At 42.0% G+C, this 18,118-nt stretch overlaps 1 protein-coding gene across 1 annotated transcript in view; it reads left to right on the top strand.

The window, feature by feature from the left end:
* The window catches only part of clcn2a (chloride channel, voltage-sensitive 2a), a 65,869-nt gene that overhangs the window by 8,653 nt on the left and 39,098 nt on the right, over nucleotides 1-18,118 (top strand). The window contains exons 4-5 of the mRNA XM_086042331.1: nucleotides 292-853; nucleotides 7,052-7,263. Of these exons, the coding sequence (XP_085898457.1) occupies nucleotides 7,213-7,263 (51 nt within the window). The 5' untranslated portion in view covers nucleotides 292-853; nucleotides 7,052-7,212. The remainder of the gene's footprint in view (nucleotides 1-291; nucleotides 854-7,051; nucleotides 7,264-18,118) is intronic.

Below are 18,118 nucleotides of genomic sequence, written 5' to 3'. Positions count from 1 at the left end.
GATAAAATTGATGCTGAAGTGCCCCAGACGAGGTATGTCGCATGCTGTTACACAGTGGTTTTGGTTGTTCGTGTCATTGTGACTCTATACTGGTGTTAAGAGGTTCATTAAGTCATTTAAGTTCCCACTGAAAAGATGATCAATTCGGTACCTTTTTGTTCATAATTACCCACACACCCACATACACACACAACTTCCCCAACGATACTGTGTGTGCATCGGAGAGAGAGTGGGGAAATCAGAAAGAGAGAGTATACCCATTCCTCCTCCTCCCCTCCCTTGTCTCTGCAGACAATGCAGAAATTAAGACAAATGCACACAACTGCTCCCCAGCGAATGAGCGGGGCGACAGCATTTCTGCACGCATGGAGAAAGCTGCAGGACGCGGTGCCGGCGCTACCCGCATTGCATCACGGACACGACTCCCAGTCCCCCGCTGTCTTCTTCCTCCCACATCAGCCCGAGCCGGCGTAAGAGGACGACTTTCTCTCTTCGCCTGGGGAGGTCCAGGGCACCACGAAAACGTATTATTGCCCATGACGATATAGATCCAAACGGCTCGCTTGTGTGCGCAAAAGCCGCTAATTACGCGCCGCGCGAGCAACTTTGGACCCGCTGCCCACTGAATGGATTGCGCATCTGCGAGGGGCCAGCGGGTAGCATCCAGCGAGACCACCGACGTGTGTCATTTGCAGCCGAGTCACGTTGTCGATTAAGGAGAGCGGAAGGCACACACAACCTGTGGCTGCGCGCGTCCTTGCTTCAACTTGTTTCTTCTTCCCGTGAGGTGCAATGGAGCGACGCAGCTGACGATTTGGAAGCACCGGAAGGAGAAGAGTCACCCAGGGGAAAAGTGAGTAATATGATCCGTTCGACTCGTTGCTAGCTTTCTAAACTGTCAAGAATGTGGTCTCTGCTCAACTTTATATCCACGTCTTTGCTCAAGGGCAAATGTTATCAGAAGGTCTTATTATTGTAGGAGTTGTATTTTTGGGGGGGGGGGTACAATGGTATACTGACCATCCCTTTGTGTGATTATTCTTGCATAATTTACTTTAGATAAACTGGTTATGTACTGTGTAGCAGTGGACCCCCTCACCCAAAATAGAGAACATTTCTGCCATTTAGGACGCCAAGCTGAAGGGCGCCATGAGAAACAGCTGACATTGGCCCATATCACTGACAAAACAATGGCACTGCTTTAGAAATTGCACACAACAATGTGCTGGGAATCCCCCGAAAAGGGCCACTTTCTAGCTGTTGCTGGCTGGGGGAGAGTAATGGGTACCTAACAGACGGCTGATATTGGTCCGTATCAACACCACAAAAGGAAATCCGCAGACTCACATCGTCTGGATTTTTGATTCTCCCAATTGGGGGCTCCGACTCAGATGCACTTTGTCAAATACCAGAGATGGGCACTTTACCCTATTTTGCTGGTCCGTCCTCTATCCCCGACTTGGGTACCCTTCCATCATCATCCCACTTTATTCATAAAAATAATCATCCTCCAATCATCCGCCACTTTCTTTTGTTGAGGGCAGACGGTTTGAAAAATTAATGCTGTATATCGAGTCTGAGTACGTGGTGCCAAGTAGCAAAACAATAACGCCCCAACTCGAGAGTAGCCATATGAAAGAGTAGATACTACGAGCGTCTGAGCGGGTCAGCTATGTGGCCAATGCCTTAACTACAGACGGATGGACGTCCATAGCCACCGAATCTTACATGACTATAACGTGTATAACGTATGTGGACGAAGGTCATCTCTGCAGCTGCGTGCGTGATGCGCCTTGGAGGAAAGACACACAGCTAAAACTTGGCTGTCCTCCTGCGGAGTGTGATGGCTACGTGACACTAGAAAATGAAGTCGTCGCCTGTGTGCATGATAATGCACCTAACATATGGCGAATGAGACCCTGCTGGACTGGGAGTCGGCACCACTGCATTGGCAAATGTATCAGAAATGTATTTCTCTTTCAATTGTTCACTTTTATTCAGTCAGTTGTTGTTACATCCATAGAATTTAAATTAACAATCTGTCCCTAATGTTTGGGCTAAAATAGCCCCTACTGTAAATACACAAAACATTTGCATTTTAAACTTTGAATTCAAAATGTATTAAATTTCAAGTTTTCTTGCTTATAGACTAGTCGCAAATAAAATTTGCGACTAGTCGGCGGGCAAATTAGTCGAAATTCCCATCCCTAGTCTAAAGGGGTCCCACACAAGGACATATTTCGCATGCAACGGGTTAAGGTTAAGAGATAAGGCTTAACACTTCATTAACAAAACAAAATTGCTATCCACCCTTTTCATATGACCAATACATACCTTATCCCGGATTACACACACCAGACAGGCTGCGCGTGTTTCTGTCAATCAGTGAAATGTCCTGTGGCATAATCCATGGTATTACATGTGTTTAACCACTAGAGGGCAGACTATGCCTGTGCAATATTACAGCAGTGAACGCACATGAAAAGTGTTGTACAGGCAATTAATGAAGGCGGTCCCGTGGTATCGCAGATAAGTGATGAGTTTCAGTGGAAGTGTGGTCTTGCTTTTTAAAAGAACACAACACGTCAGTCAGTACTTGACCTGGTTAGGGACGAATAGAAGGATGGACAAAAACCCACCTCTGTCCTTGCTTAGTCCTTACTTTTTAAAAGACTTCTCGTCCTCTGTCTATCTGTCCACAAAATGGGCATCCGTCCATCCCGGACGGACAGACAGTTCTGTCCCTTGGACGGAATGCCCATCCTTCTCAAATACACTGACAATTATATGAGGCAAGATTCTGGCTCGCAAATAGAAAACTGAATTAAAGGACAAAAATGATTGTGTTCTTTCAAGGGGAAATCAACCCAAACATATTTTTTTCAAGAAAGTGTTCCGAGAAGGCCCACTACTTGAACATTGACTAATATGAAATACTTAGCTTGTGACAGTTTTTAAGACATATCGCCCAGCCCTACTAAGCACATTATGTTTAAAACAGAGTTTATTTCATCTTTATATTCACCGCTTTATTTCACCCTTTCATAGTTACGTTGACTTGGAAAATTGTCCTCGATAAAATATTCCTCAGAGTTCAAAACATCTCGAAGTCAAAACCTTTGGGGACACAGTGAGCATCTACGGAATAACACCAAGTTTGTTTTGCTTTTTCTGTTGCACTCCTGACAGTCTACATACAACACGTCATACTTCCAGCAATACATTTAAAACACCAGTAGGTGTTGTAGTTGTGTTTAAATTGAACTCAAAACTGTTCAGTAAATAAAGTTTTTTTGTTGTTACTTTTGCACTGGAAAATTAGTTTAGAAATGTCCAAAGTAGAACAAATTGGAACTCAACCATGGAAATTATTGTGTTAGACCTTTGAGGTTTCACTGTAAAATAATTGTTTTAAGATCAATTATTTTATGATTGTACATTCATTTCAGGTTGAGTTGGATGAGGTCACCTTGATGGCTTTCCATGTCATGTGGTCATGGTGCTTACCTGTTGATCATTTTTGTCATGTTTATTGACATAACAGGTGACATTCTCAGACAGCATCTCCACATTTGAATTTTACAGTTCTAAAAAGACCTGTCGACATGTTGCGATGTGGGTCAGTGTGCTGCTGCTCGGGGCTACAGAGCACCTAGTTCCTTGGCTGTCGTGGCCACACTACCTCAGTCGGCCCGTTAGGGGCGAAAATGAAATTGGTGGCACTTCTCTTGGCAAAGAAATGACTTAACCTGCTTTAAAAGGGGCATCTTGTGGAAAATTGACTTATTAATGGATTGCATACAAATAGTCGGGTGTCTGGAATCTGGAATTACTCACACGTGTGAAATTGAACTAGAACTAAATCTTTTGTCATGTCTGGATTCCTGAAAATGTGTCTGGGAGTAAGCCCTTTCCTGATTTACATATGGGTTACCACATTTGACCTTTTCTGGCCATGCGTTTGATACTAGGCTGGATGAAGATCCGAAGCCACGTTCATGGGAAAAAATATAAAATGTCTGCGAGTCGTTACAGAGGGCCTGCTTGGTTTTGTGGTGTTTATGGTCCCTACCTTTTGAACAGGTTATCTGTAGCTTGCTGTGAGAGAGTTTTCATCTTCTATGCTGCAAAAAGATCAGAGAGTTGGATATGAAGGCTTGTGAGCAAGTAAATTGTTCAATGCGATGCCATTCTCTCAGCTGGCATACTTCAATGCCCTGCTACGCTGGTCTTGAATTATTAGAATATATTTCGAAGAATAAACGAGATAAACAATTTCTGATTAGCTTTTTTTTTTTTTTTTTTGCCCACAGAGGGCATTAGCGACACCTGTTTCCTTATAAAGCGCAGTTCCGACAGTATCCTTGAGACCTCAAGAGCGTTTCAGTGCACTTTATCTCACTGTGAGTGTATGAAAAGCCCACAGTGAGGAGCTGACATTATGTACAGAAAATGACATGGCCCATAAGTGTTACATCCTCAAGTGTGAGCTTTTAGCTACCAGATACAAGCTCCCTTGATGCGTTTATGTGCAAGAATGGATAACCTTGACCCTTGTGTGTGCTTAAGAGATGTCTGTGGTGCCAATGAGCCGGCACTTGTTTATAAAATATTCACAAAGCGTGGAACACACGTACCCATTTTAAGCATCTTAATCGATTTTCAATATATGATCATATATAATATACTGTAAAATCCTGTGTATAATATACAAGCATGTATAATACGCAGAGTCATAGCAAAAGAGCAAATAAAAACAAATGATTAAATATGTGACTCGCCATTGCGCCATTATGATAATTGTTGTGGAAATAATGGGAGTTTTGCACTTTCAAAAAACTCATAAGGCTTGTCTTTTAATGGCGACCGCCAGAACCATGTTTGAAGCGGAATCGCTTGCTAATAAGTCAACTCATGCTGCCTTTTAGTTCAGCCCAGCAAATATATCAATATGTTTTGTCAACATATATTTGATAGCTTTCTGGAAGTATCTTACAACGTGCGGCAATGCATGTTTATCTCTAAGAGACATCGGATAATCAGGCCTTTTTTGACTTTGATCAGAAGGGAGAGGAAACGCTTAAATTCAGCACGATCATCAGTATGTGTGGAGCCCAAATAATTGTCTGTCCTTCAATGTCACATCACAATCCCGAAGTTGTCGATCTTCTGCGCACTGTAGAACAGGTTTAACATTTACGGACTGTTCACTCTTATCACACTTTGCACCACCAAATAACCGCTCAGGATAATCTTTTAAAGATACCCAATAATCTGGCCTTTTCTGGTATTAGAAGATATTCATATCAGCCCGATTAGCGGTATGTTTGTATCCCCTTTACGAGAAGCCAAAATATCAATATAAATATTAATCATGTTGTAAATTCTGAGCAGTCAACCAACAATCGACCCTCATTTAGTGTTTTGTTATCATCACATATTATTTAAGATGAGTGTGTAGGGCTCAGCATGTTAATCGATTCACTGACCCATAAAAGACATCAAGATTCATTGTGAATCGCTCCACCCAGGAAGCTAACAACTGGGCTGGGACTCATTTATCTCATGCTGTTAACAATGCAGTTTCCCATACATTTGGGCTGAACGTAACGTGGACCACACAGTGTTCTATTTGCATTTCGGCTGTGTTGTTTATTTTATGCAAAATAGAAAAGAAAGCCTGTGGGAAACGTTATCCATTCAGACAGAAGAGCAATTCTGAGCTCATTGATGTTGGACTTGAGATAAGGTAAGACCCAACTAATGTACCTGTAAAGGTAACAGTGTATTTTAGATCTTGAAATTTCACTGGAAAGCTCAATATCCCTAACTTTGTAGACTACAGTATATATGTGTGTGTGTGTGTGTGTGTATAAATACAAAGTTTATAATGTATGTATACCTCCTCCCCCGTTTTGCTCTCGTAGTGATTGAATGAATATTCATGACTATTTCCTGGGTTGTTACAAAGGTCCAATGTGTGGACTGACAGGATGTTTTAAATAAATCATTTCAATTGGCAGAAAGACTTGAAAAAAAATGCAGATGAGCAACAAAATAAAGTAGCTGGGACATATTCCTACCATCTGTCACAGCCACTGTTTACTTTTTCTCCAGTTTGCATCAATTTTAGAATGTTTACAAATGGATATACTCCATTGGCTTTAGTCATGAGGCTGGGGTGATTCATCAGGGGGAGCACTCAGCCAGCAAAAACTTACTTGACAAGAGAGATGAAATGGGACGAATTTACATGGCTAAAATGACACAAACATCCAAATGACTATTATTATTTACACATTTGCCTGCTTTCATTGACTTGGAATAATCGAGTATCGTTATTATACTCTGCAAAAACTACTGAAATTATTTACTAATCAAAACACGAACTACTCTGACAAGCATAATTTCAGTGAAAATATCTTACACAGTAAATTTCGTAGATGACATTTTATTCTCATCGAAGAAAATTATACTGCAATAAACTGTATTTGGTCCCAGTCATAACAGAGTAAAAATTACAATTGGAAGAAATATTGAGATTTAAATTGGATTTTGAGTCGATCAATTGTACACCAAACAATTAAAATTTCCTTGCTAACAGTTTACGCTGATTCAAAAAATTGTGACTCTGAAAAAATTCCTCTTCCAATTTTACTGTGTACTGCAAATGTAACGCAGTAAATGTAGCATGTTACAACCCACCTCTGGCGGTGTGCGATTAGTCAACTTCAAGCTTTAAACGTTGAAGCAGATTGACAAAGTTGACGCAGCAGCTAATCGATTCGGCCCATACATACACATGCTGTAGCTAATTTTGTCATCGCCGTGTCAATATTCACCTACATTTAACATCTACAGTGTCTCTATCTCACCTAAAATACAGCTTATCAAAAAAACAGCAGCTAGGAGGAAGTCAAGCACATCAACCACACACATATAACCACTTGTGTAGCACAACACTGAGGCTGAGTGGTGGAGGGGGAGGGGGTGTTAGGCAGTGGAGCTGCAGGACCTGAGTCTGTTGCCTCTCACGCACCGACTACGGCAGCTCGACGTCGCCTGGCATCATGATCCGCGGCGAGGATCCTCTCTCTGTGAGACCTGTTACTCCAAGCTGGCGCCATGGCGGCCGCGGGTGTGCGTTGATGATCTAACAGGCTCCTGGCGCTCCGGAGGGGTCTCTGGCTGCTTTGTCCTAATGAGGATACCATGGTGAAGGGCAAGACAGAGAACCGAACCTTGCAGTACCAGCAAACTTTGGTGAGTTGACGATGAGGTAATGCCTGGCGTTGTTTTCGTGTCAAGCGTGCAGAGTGAAGCTTTTATTGCATGGGTGTTAGTGTGTGCTTGTTAAAGGTGGGAGCTGCTGATCGCTCTACCCTCTGGCCAGCTTCCGAATGATCGTTCCTTGAAAATATGCAAAACTATACACTTTTATTGCTCACCTTGAGCCACAGGTGTCACGTCCATATGCCACCCAATCGACGTGATGAATTCCTCTTCATTTAGTTTTTACCCTTCCACGTCAAATGAGTTTTCTGGCTTTAAATGAAAGACAATTGGAGTAGGGCGATTACTTTACCTAATGGTCCATTGATTGAAAGATATCTGAAGTATTAGCAGCTGAGTCTGACACCAACGGTTTTATAAGCAGTATGTCCTGTGTCTTTGGACCCCCATCTCCTGTATTCCTCTGCCCTTCTTCCTTTTTTTGTGAACCCAAAGAGGAGTGTTTCTGAATGTTAATTGCCTCATGCACCAGTTTCCCCCCTCACTCGTAGTAGCAGGACTGACAGCCATGCCCTGGAGCACTGCACGAGGGGATAGAACCTATGGAGATGTGGAGACTGCCACTCAATAGTGAATGCATTTGCAATCCAGGCTGCAGTTTTCTTTCTATATTTATACATCCGTTTTCCATGCATTGGGTCGCACTTTATTCATGGCAAGCATTTGGCCCGTGTGACACTGGGGTGCTTCTTCAGCTCTTACTGGCGTCAAAGATCGATGGCCTGCTTGGTGTCTGTGTTCAAAATCAATAGTAATGTAAGATGGCAGTTTGGGTCTCTCTTTGGATTGGAACGTGCTGTCTGCACCGTTGTCGCCTCCTTTCTGGGCCGCGGCACTCGGATCAATGACATTATCGTTTGTTTGTAGCATCCGAGTCCATTTAACCTCAAGATTAGATGCGTGTGTTTGGACGTGTAGGTGATTGTACTGGATTCAGAGGCATTCTCTTCACTGACAAATCGGTAAAATCAATCAATCAATCTAGCTATTTTTTTTTTTATTTTTTTTTACGAACACTAAAAATATGTCTATACACAACAGTGAACTCCTGTTTATTGCATGCCATAAATTTCAGACCTACCCAGGTAGAAAGACCTTATTTTATCATCTGGCGCTTGGTCCTAAAGGGACTGAGCCTGCTGGTTTGCCTGACTGATGCTGCTGGTTATTTATACCCAGCGCATTGGGTTCACGATTTGACCCAGCACGTTGGGTCAAGGTTTGGCTCCAGCACGGGGCAAAACCTGCACATACTGATGACTTAAACATACCAAGAAATGAGTTACCAGGTTATTAGTATAGCTGTTGTTAAAATGATGATAATTTGATTAACAATCTTTTTAAGAAGAAACAGCAGAAGTTTTCCCCTGTTAGTATGTCACTCGTACACTCTAAAAACAGTGGTGGATCGGTCCGTTTTTGACTCAAAATGTTGTTATTTTTAACCCAACTGTTTTTAGAATGTATATGTTTAGCACAGGGACACTGGGTCACCTTCTCTTGAGTCCAAAATGAATCCTGCTCTTATAACTGTCTTTAGCCATGTCCACGCAAGAGCACAGCATAGGCCAGGGGCGGACAATTCCGGTCCTTGAGGGCCCGTATCCTGCATGTTTTATGTCACCCTGCAGAAACCCACCCGATTCAAATGATCAGGATCGTTATCCAGCTTCTGCAGACCTTGCTGATTACATGATCATTTGAATCAGGTGTGTTGCAGCAGGGAGAGATGGAAAACAGGCAGAACACCGGCCCTCGATGACTGGAATTACCCACCCCTGGCATAGCCTAAACAATGTGTTGGTAACTTCCTGTGCGTCTCCACAATCTTAACTGGTTTTAAGTGGTGAGTGTGCAAGGCTCTAAAGAGGGAAAACGAGGCTGTAGCAAATAGAAAGATCACAGTAATCTATCGTAAGTCACTTGTTCCAAAGGTCCCCAATAGGGTTGAAGTCAGGGGAGGATGGGTGCTTCTCTTGTAGAAAGGCAAACTGAATCGCACGAATGCAGCAGTGGCACGCAGAATCATCACAGCCAGTGCACATAACGGATCGCGGGAGTGTTGTGTGATTGGTGGAAAACGGGGATGTGATAAATCAAATGAACAAAGATCTTCAAATTTCCGTGCATTTTAAGTTGATTATTTTTCCAAAAACTACTGTTGTAATTGGGAGGCTCATTCGAAAACAATCGAATTCTGTGCTATATTTACAAGTCAAACGGTTGATGACTTTTTAGTCATTTACATTGACTATTTAGTCAAAAAATCTGTCAAAAATGATTTTTACCTTTGTACCCAGGAGTATTTCAGAAACTAAACTGTTTAACTTAAATGGGAGGAATCAGCACTTAAATGTTACACAACTATGTGTACATTTGCAAAATTACAGAGTGTGAAACCGAAGCAATTACACAAACTAACCTTTTTGATAACCACGCTCGATCGTTCAAGTTCTTCATGGTCCAAAAAATGTCTAATTAATCACAAATCAATGGAATTGATGCATATGCCGCAAGCCGAGACCTTCTACTCTCAAGGCTGCAGCACGAGTCATCAAATGTCCTCCCTAGGGCGAGACAAAGCGTGTGTGTGTTTTCCCTCTTGGGAATCAGAGCGAAATTCACAGATAGATAACACATTTAAATCAGATAAGTGCGAGCCCACGCCGGCGGCCTGATGTTTCTCACCGTCTAAAATTGGATTGCAGTGTTGACAAAGCGTCCTCAGAGTTTTACTGTTAGCCATCAAGATTCAGAGCATTTTCAAGCTTGTATAACTCGGAATGGCAACGGTGCAACACTCACTGTAGCTAGGCAAGAGGGATATACAAAAAAAAAAAAAAAAAAAAGATCCATTTTGATGTGTTTTCCTAGAGGAAATCTCCTCAATCGAAGCTATTGTGTGATAGTGAGCCGCATCACTCCAGTTTGTTTGCAGAAGTCTTAAAAATAGATGCAGCATCTGTTGGACAGCAGTGTTTATTTACACTCGGAAAATGCACTCCGTCCATTTTAGCACACGTTTGTGCAGTTTTTCTGAGATATGAAGTGCACGATAAGCAGAAATTAGGAGCGTTATTTATATTTATATTGCTCGATTTCCATTGCAGGTCCAAAGTGCACATTTCCGATTTAATGCCTATGTCTGATTTATTTTTTCATTTTTTAACTGTTTATATTCAAGTGACATTCCTGATATGGCTGTGTTTTTATATTGACGGAAAACATGAAACTGTCCAAATTGCATGTAAATAGTGCCACCAAGCATCAACCTAGAAGTAAACAGTAATACATTATTAAGACAATATTAAATGTTACATACATACTGTACGTTCAGTTGGCCTGGCCCAACATTTCCTCTATTGATTTAAATGATTTTAAGATTAATTCATCAGAAATTTGTTTTGAAATACATTATGCATGTTTGAAGATAATCCCCTCAAACATTTGCAAAGTCTGAGCACTATGTAGTACGGCATTGTTGGGATATAGCATTAAAGATGAGGTCAACCCCAACATTTGCTTGACAATATGAGGGGGGCTAGAACAGGGCTTTGTGACGCACTTTGAAGCCTGCCATAGTCCCCTCTGCCCCATTATATAAGAACAGAGTACCTTTGTCACATCAGTGGTTGCAATGTGCAGTTAGCTTGCTGGCTATGCCTCCACCCCACAAATGTATTAACCCTTCCGATCGTCTGCTGGTTTGACAACTTTAGAGCATCTCATTGTCGGACGTGAGTGTATGCACATCACAAAGTGAAAGGCAGAAGAGCGGGGATGGGGGATGAGGAATCCGACATGACAGCCAGTGTGTCAAACGTGCTGCCGCCTTGACAACCCAGTGGTATATATTACAGACACCGGACGCTTTAATTGGATTCATTTTCCTGGATTAAGCATCTGTGTGCATAAAGATGCTTGATGCAGTAGCATCCATTTTTCAAGCGAGGCAGGAATTCAAGAATTCAGACATGCGCAATGTGCACGAGAGTGAAAAACGACTTGAATTTCCCACAATTTTGAAGCCACATTTTATTATACTTGAAATTTGTCAGGGTTTTTTCAGCACTCTTCTTTGAGGCGCGTCAAATTTCTTGATTTGACGATTCGCCACCCTCCTATAATAATGACCTAAGTCATTTTTTTTTTCAGAAAATATGAAAAACTGAACCAAATTATGATTTATTAATAATTTCATTTCAGTGGTAGAAATGATCTGTTTAAGGATGTAGCCAATTTAACGCAAACAAATGTTTTTTGGTCAAAATATGACCTAGGCCATTATTTTAAGAGGATGACGATATTTATTTTCACTTTTCTCAGACTTTAATTGACCTTCTTTATACATGTCCAAGTGGCAACGGAGTGCCATCAGCAGATTATAACAGATACTGGAGGAGTCACAGAAAGGCATTGAAGTGGACTTCGTTCAAATACTTGTTGTGAACTTTGCCATTCACCACCTTGTTAGATAACATCAAGATGTGCAAAAACTACATGTGCGTTCCAAATTGTATTCACTTTAAGTTCACTGGTAAAGGTTCTAGTGCATTTATGTTCATCATGTGTCCCTTACTTTTTGTGAGTAGTGTATACAAACGGTGAGCAAAAGCTTTGGCTTGCTTGTGGTGGTCTCAGGTTCTTCTGAAGGACTTGTGCAGGTGACACCTTGTCTGTGAGTGGCAGCAGGAGCGCCACCAGGGATGGCTTCACGGGTCACTGGCTTCCTCCCTGCTGTCAGACGCAATGCATGCTGGGACCGTAGGCAGCGGCGTTCTGCCTTGTAAGGGTTCCACGTGGGATGGGACAGGTGGGCAGAGATTGTGACTTGGTGTCAAAACGTTGCTGCTGACTTCAATCTATTTTTTCTTTTTTTTTCCTTCGCCCCAGAAGCGTGGGAGGCATAACCGTGCCCTGTTTTGTTCCATTTTTGACATGTGTGGGCACGTGTGCTCTGTAGGTTTTTGCTTGTGGACTTAACATGCACCAACCACAACATTAAGCATAATGAGATTAAATATAAATCTGATAATTCCAAGTTTTCATTGGCACTGCCAGATAAATATAAATTTATGATAATGTGTTTCTTATTTTGATTTTCTCATAGTTACATTATTTAATCTCAATTATTAGTCCTTCCAATCAATAGTGTGTTTAGATCTCTATTTGGTGTGTGCCAGTGTACACAGTGAAGGGTAGAGAGTGTTGATGCATGTAGGTGGGTGGGACCGAGCATATGTTTTCACCTTCACATACATGCCAAAGTGTGGTGCGTCTCAGTTAGAGCAGATGTTTTGAGGTGGCGCGCTCATGTCCTTCTAACACCAGGGAGCTCAGGAACTGGCAGCTGCAGAGATCAAAGTCACAATCCAGTAAGAACACACACTGGCGACCTACATTTACAACCTAAATTCTAATATTTGTTTAATGAAATTTTATTTATTTGTTGCCAGCAGTCCTTTAACTTTATTTGTGTGTGTGTGTGTTTCTTATAGCACTGCTTCCAGTATATATGTGTACTGTATGTACATATGTGAATTAGGTTAAAAAAGAAAAAAGAAAAATTGTCCAATCAGATTTCAGCCTGTATGCGTTGCCACGGCAATCTGATCTCGGAATCAGTAGCGTTGGTTTGTGTAACTTCAGCTATGCTAGCAATGGGACTGTTTCTTTAACCAATCAGATTTCAAATTCCTCCTCACAGGGCCCAGAACGCCGGTCTTCGATGACATCAGCATTTTTCTGTCCGCTAATTGATTGGTCACCACATTCCAAGTTGTACTAGCAAAACACATCTGTAGCGGTCTGCACACACTAATACATTTAGTAAGAAGCATCTCTCTGCTCCTTATAATGTACATAGCACGGTTGCGTTGTTATTTATTTTTTTTTGTTTTTGTATTGCATTAATGGGTTGGATAATTACGACGTGATGCTATTAAGAGACAATTAGGCTGGTCCCTAATGAAAGCCCAAGTACCAATTGCACAGTCTGCCGTAGTGTTCCAGTAAGCACACAAACACCCCCCCCCACACACACACACACTGCAGCACGATTGGAAAACCGCAAAGTCCACAGGTAGCCATTTATTAGAAATCCAGCCACTGTGTGCACATAGATTTCTATCATGACACTTCAGCACTGAGAAGATCTCCCGATCCTCCAGCATGGCCCGGGCTAATTAATATTTAAAGCCACACTGCCGCAACATCTTTATGTAAAACATGCTACAGTGGTGCAGTGGGACACACGCACAAGTCCCGTTTAATATTCCACGATCCACCACTTCGGATAATACACAGGAAAGATAGACGCAAGACAAATTGAATGTTTAGTATGAAGAATGGTATGATCTGGGTGCAGATTGCCCGCTGTGTGCTGCAGTCTCTCCACACTCATAAGTGTGACATCATCTGCTTTTGCTTTTGCTTTTGTTTGTTTCAAAAAGTCCGAGCGGCTGAATGGTGTGCAATTTTCTTCCATGTGTCAAACTGAAGGCCCGCAGGCCCTCCACGTCATTTTATGTGGACCCTGCAAAAGCATGCCACAACATCTCCAAGACTAATACTGGATATAAAAATAAGTAGAAGTGTAAGTGCATTTTGTTTATCCTCAGCTTATCCCCAGTGCAATTTATGGATTTAACATAATGCATATGTTCTCAACTTCCAGTGCTTATTTGCAAATCTGCACATTTAACTTTTTAGCAATACCTATAAGTAATTTTCTATTTTTGGTGGAGCTCTGGACTTGGATTTGTTAGCAATTTTGGGTGCAAGTAATCAGAGTATGGTGTTTATTTTATTTTATTTTTTTTAAGTGGTTTCTGACCATTTAATATATTTTATCCTCGCCGTTGATATTGTCGTTGTGAACTTTGTCCTTTCTTAGCCCCTGCTGCAACACCAATTTCCCCTTTAAGGGACAATAAAGGGTTTCTAATTCTAATGTGAAAATAAACGATTACATAGACAGAAAAAAAAGCACTTCCCAGTATGCTTAGTCCGCCAAAGGCGGACCGGTCTGTCACATTGGCGGTGTGTCCGGCTCTGCAAAGTGCTGTACATAAAGTAAAAATCAGGCATTAAAAAACAAAGACAGTTAAAACAATAAATGAATAACATATAAACAGTAAACACACTAAAGCAATGGCGAGTCTCATGCTCAGTCAAAAGCCAAAAATTAAAAATGTGTTTTAAAAAAGGCTCGTTAAAGACGCTAAAATTCTATTGGTGCTCTGTGATTGGCTGGCGACTCGTCCAGTGTTTACCCCGCCTCTTGCCCATAGTCATCTGGAATCGGCTCCAGCTCACATGTAATCCTAATAAAGGATACAAGGTATAGAAAACGGATGGATGCGCGCCTCATTTAAAACGTCATTCGGTGTATTCCTGTTTACACAAAAGATAAGCTGTTGGTTTCGTTTAGTGGCTGAAACAGCAGCACTTGTCCTTGTCAAGGTTGTTGTTGTTTTACAATCGTGACACATTTACATTGCGTGTCCATCTCGTGCCCCGTTGTCTTCTGTTCTGGTGACCTTCCTTTCTTTATTCAAAGACACTCAAGGTAAAAGTGCTGTCTCTTTGCATTCCCCACAGTCAGCACTCCTGTCCTTTCTTCCACACCGCCGATGGCTCGGGTCCATTCCAGGTGCTGTCACTGCCAAATTGGACCCTTACCTGCGCACCTCTGCAGAATGAATCGCTGCATAGCCTGCAGAGAGGGGGCGAAAAAAAAATCTCAATTCATTTGACTCCTAAAATAGATTGTGGAAAGTTCCACTGGAAAATGACCATGAAATTGTGTACAATGGAAGCTCTGAAGTTTGAGCTTAACATCCACGATTGACGACACAAACATTTTCTTACCAAACCAGGGAGGGGAAAAAAATCACTCTTAACACACCACACCACGTGATGATCACTCAGGATAAAACACGAAACACCCGATGATCAGGCTTGTTTTTCAAATTCGTCAGATCTCCAGATCTGCTCGGAAAATGGCTGATAATTGGGACAAATTTGAATATTGTTCTCCCCCTGGCCTGATTATCTACTGATTCTGTTATTTTGACGTGAAACAGAATGACACTCAACTAAGCGGTGTGCACACATACAGATAACTAGGATGAGTTTGAGATTGTTTTTCCCCCGCTTCCTCTCAAATTCAGCAAAGGCTTGATTATGGGATTTCTCCAAAAGATTATCCTGAATGATTATATTTTGGTGTGGGATATATTAAGATTTTACCTCCCCGATCTGCTTGGAAAATAGTCAAGGCCAATAATAGTAAATTCTAAGCGGAGTTCACACGTACAGATAATCGGGTAGAATTTGACTTTTGTTTCTCCAACTTCTGAATGTGATCAAAATTCCAATTATCGTATTTCTCTGGATGATTATCCTGAACGAATATCATCATAGGTGTGTTAAGAGTGTTTTTTCCTCCCCAATCAAGTTTCAAAAATCAAAAATGTTAAGCCGAGTAAACACCTACAGATAATCAGCCAGAATTTGAGAATTATTTTTCTCGCCCCTTTTGATCAAAATCAGCACGGACCCAATCATTGAATGTCTCTAAAAGATTATTCTGAGTGACTATCCTGTGGTGTGAGGTGTTTAAAAGTAATTATGTTTGTAACGGCTGCTATGTGTTGCATCCCACTAGATTGCGCGAGTGGTGCTTAATAACGTGTACAGTGATTGTTGCTTTTGCCTTTTTATTGGAATGTCGTGCGTCCGACTAAAAGTAATGACCCTTTTGAAACCTGTTGCGAATGTCACGTTAGCAGGTTGCGAGCGGCAACAGGCAGCTATGCCGCTTCCGGTCTTTTTCTGACAGGGTATCATTCTCCCAGCCCGCTCCCTCAACCTCCGCATCACTCTCCAGCCCCCTCCTCCATTCTTCAGGCCTCGTGCTAACAAGATTGCGTGTCGGTGCATCTCCTTTCCTCTCTCTGGGCGTCACACTTGTGTCACATTCGGTCTGTTGGACAGCAGCGAGGTTTTTCCGTCTTTAATCCCCATTTGGGAGCTGTGACTCAATAACTAGTCGAAGAGTCACTGTGATCTTGCAAATGTTGATGGTGAGATGAGTCCAATTTGTCTCTCCTCCTATGATTTTATTTTCTCTCTCAGTCCAGGAGTGTTGAGGGCCTAATTGATCTCATCTCCTTTATAGTCACGCTATCATATAGGAATTAGAGAGAGGGAGAGATATACTGTATACATACATACATATATGTACACACACACACACATAACTGGGCATTCCTTCTATGGCGGACCGGTCCGTCTATCCGTCACTGACGGACGCCCGTTTTGCTGACGGTTGACGAATGAGGAGAAAAGTTTTAAAATGGATGGATTAATAATAGACGGAAACCTCTTTATTTAGTCCACCATTTGTCTGCAGTCTGTCATTAGTCTATTTTTTGCGGCGAGGCTTTGATGGCCGCGGCGAGCGCTGGGAGGAAAATAGTGAGTTGTTGTTGCTTGGGAGACAGATTTGAGTGAAGGACCAGGCTGTGAAGAGGCTTCCAAAGTGCAGTGAGTCACTATTTCTGTTGAAACTTCGTCCAGTTGGTGGTTGGGTGCAAGTGAGAGTTTATTCGGACTCGCCGACGGACGGCCGTTTAAAATTAGAGGCGGACTGGCCTATAGACGGGTACTGTTTTCGTGGGTTCGATCTGCGTGGGTTTTCTCCGGGTACTCCGGTTTCCTCCCACATTCCAAAAACATGCTTGGTAAGTTGATTGGACACTCTAAATTTCCCCTAGGTGTGATTGTGAGTGTGGTTGTTTGTTTGTCTCTGTGTGCCCTGCGATTGGTTGGCAACCAGACAGCTGGGATAGGCTCCAGCACGAGTGAGGATAATATATATATATATATTATCATATTATATATATATATATATATATATATATATATATATATATATATATATATATATATATATATATATATATACACATACATCCATACATACATACATATACAAACATATATATGTATCCACATATTTAGTCTTTGCAATGATGTTTGTCTCATGTGACAACCAAATTTTTAACAGCAATTCTGCAAGGACACACAAGGCTTTGGTCATTAGAATGTCAAATATTTGTCCTTTGCGCCGCCTCCGTCTCCTCACGGCGAATTCATTACTCTGCAGCGCCTCGAGATTTGCTGAATAATGAAGAACTTTAATCTCATCTGTTGTGTGATGCCCGCACATGGCCAGACTTGAAAACGTGGCCGAGGGAGGCATGCGCCACTCGAGTGGAGGCAGTTTCACCAGGGAAAAGTTGTGTGCATGTCAGCCACTTTGTCCTTGTTGTTGGGAGCGTTCTCTCATTGAGGGAATATGGTCCACACTCATGGTAAAAATCACCAAGGTAGAAAAGGAGTGCAAAACAGCATAATGTTAAAACGGGGGCACTGATACAATCAGGTCAATACTGAGCTCGATTCAGTCCTTCCAATGAAAGTCAGCCAACTCCTGATTTTTGTATGCCTCTGAGAGATTATCCTGCATGATTATCCCGTAGTGTGAGGTGTGTGGAGTGTTTTTTATTTTTTAACGCTAAGTTGACTTGTTTTATACTAGCCGAATGGAGCGAATGTTTGGATTTCCGGTGCTTCCCACCGCCCCAAACGCATCATTTGCGCCGCCCAACACGCAACCGCGCCCGCCCGTGCGAACTACATTGACTCCAATTCAAACGCGCCGCCAGAAACGCTCCCAACGCAGTTGGTGTGAACGTAGCATGAACTAGCAATACAGTAGTGGGATTGAATGGCTGGACTGTGAAAAGACAAGTAA

Source organism: Filicampus tigris, chromosome 10, assembly GCF_054856515.1.
Source record: "Filicampus tigris isolate MCC_2025a chromosome 10, RoL_Ftig_1.0, whole genome shotgun sequence".
Classification (NCBI taxonomy): domain Eukaryota; kingdom Metazoa; phylum Chordata; class Actinopteri; order Syngnathiformes; family Syngnathidae; genus Filicampus; species Filicampus tigris.
This window is presented reverse-complemented; position numbering and strand designations above follow the sequence as displayed.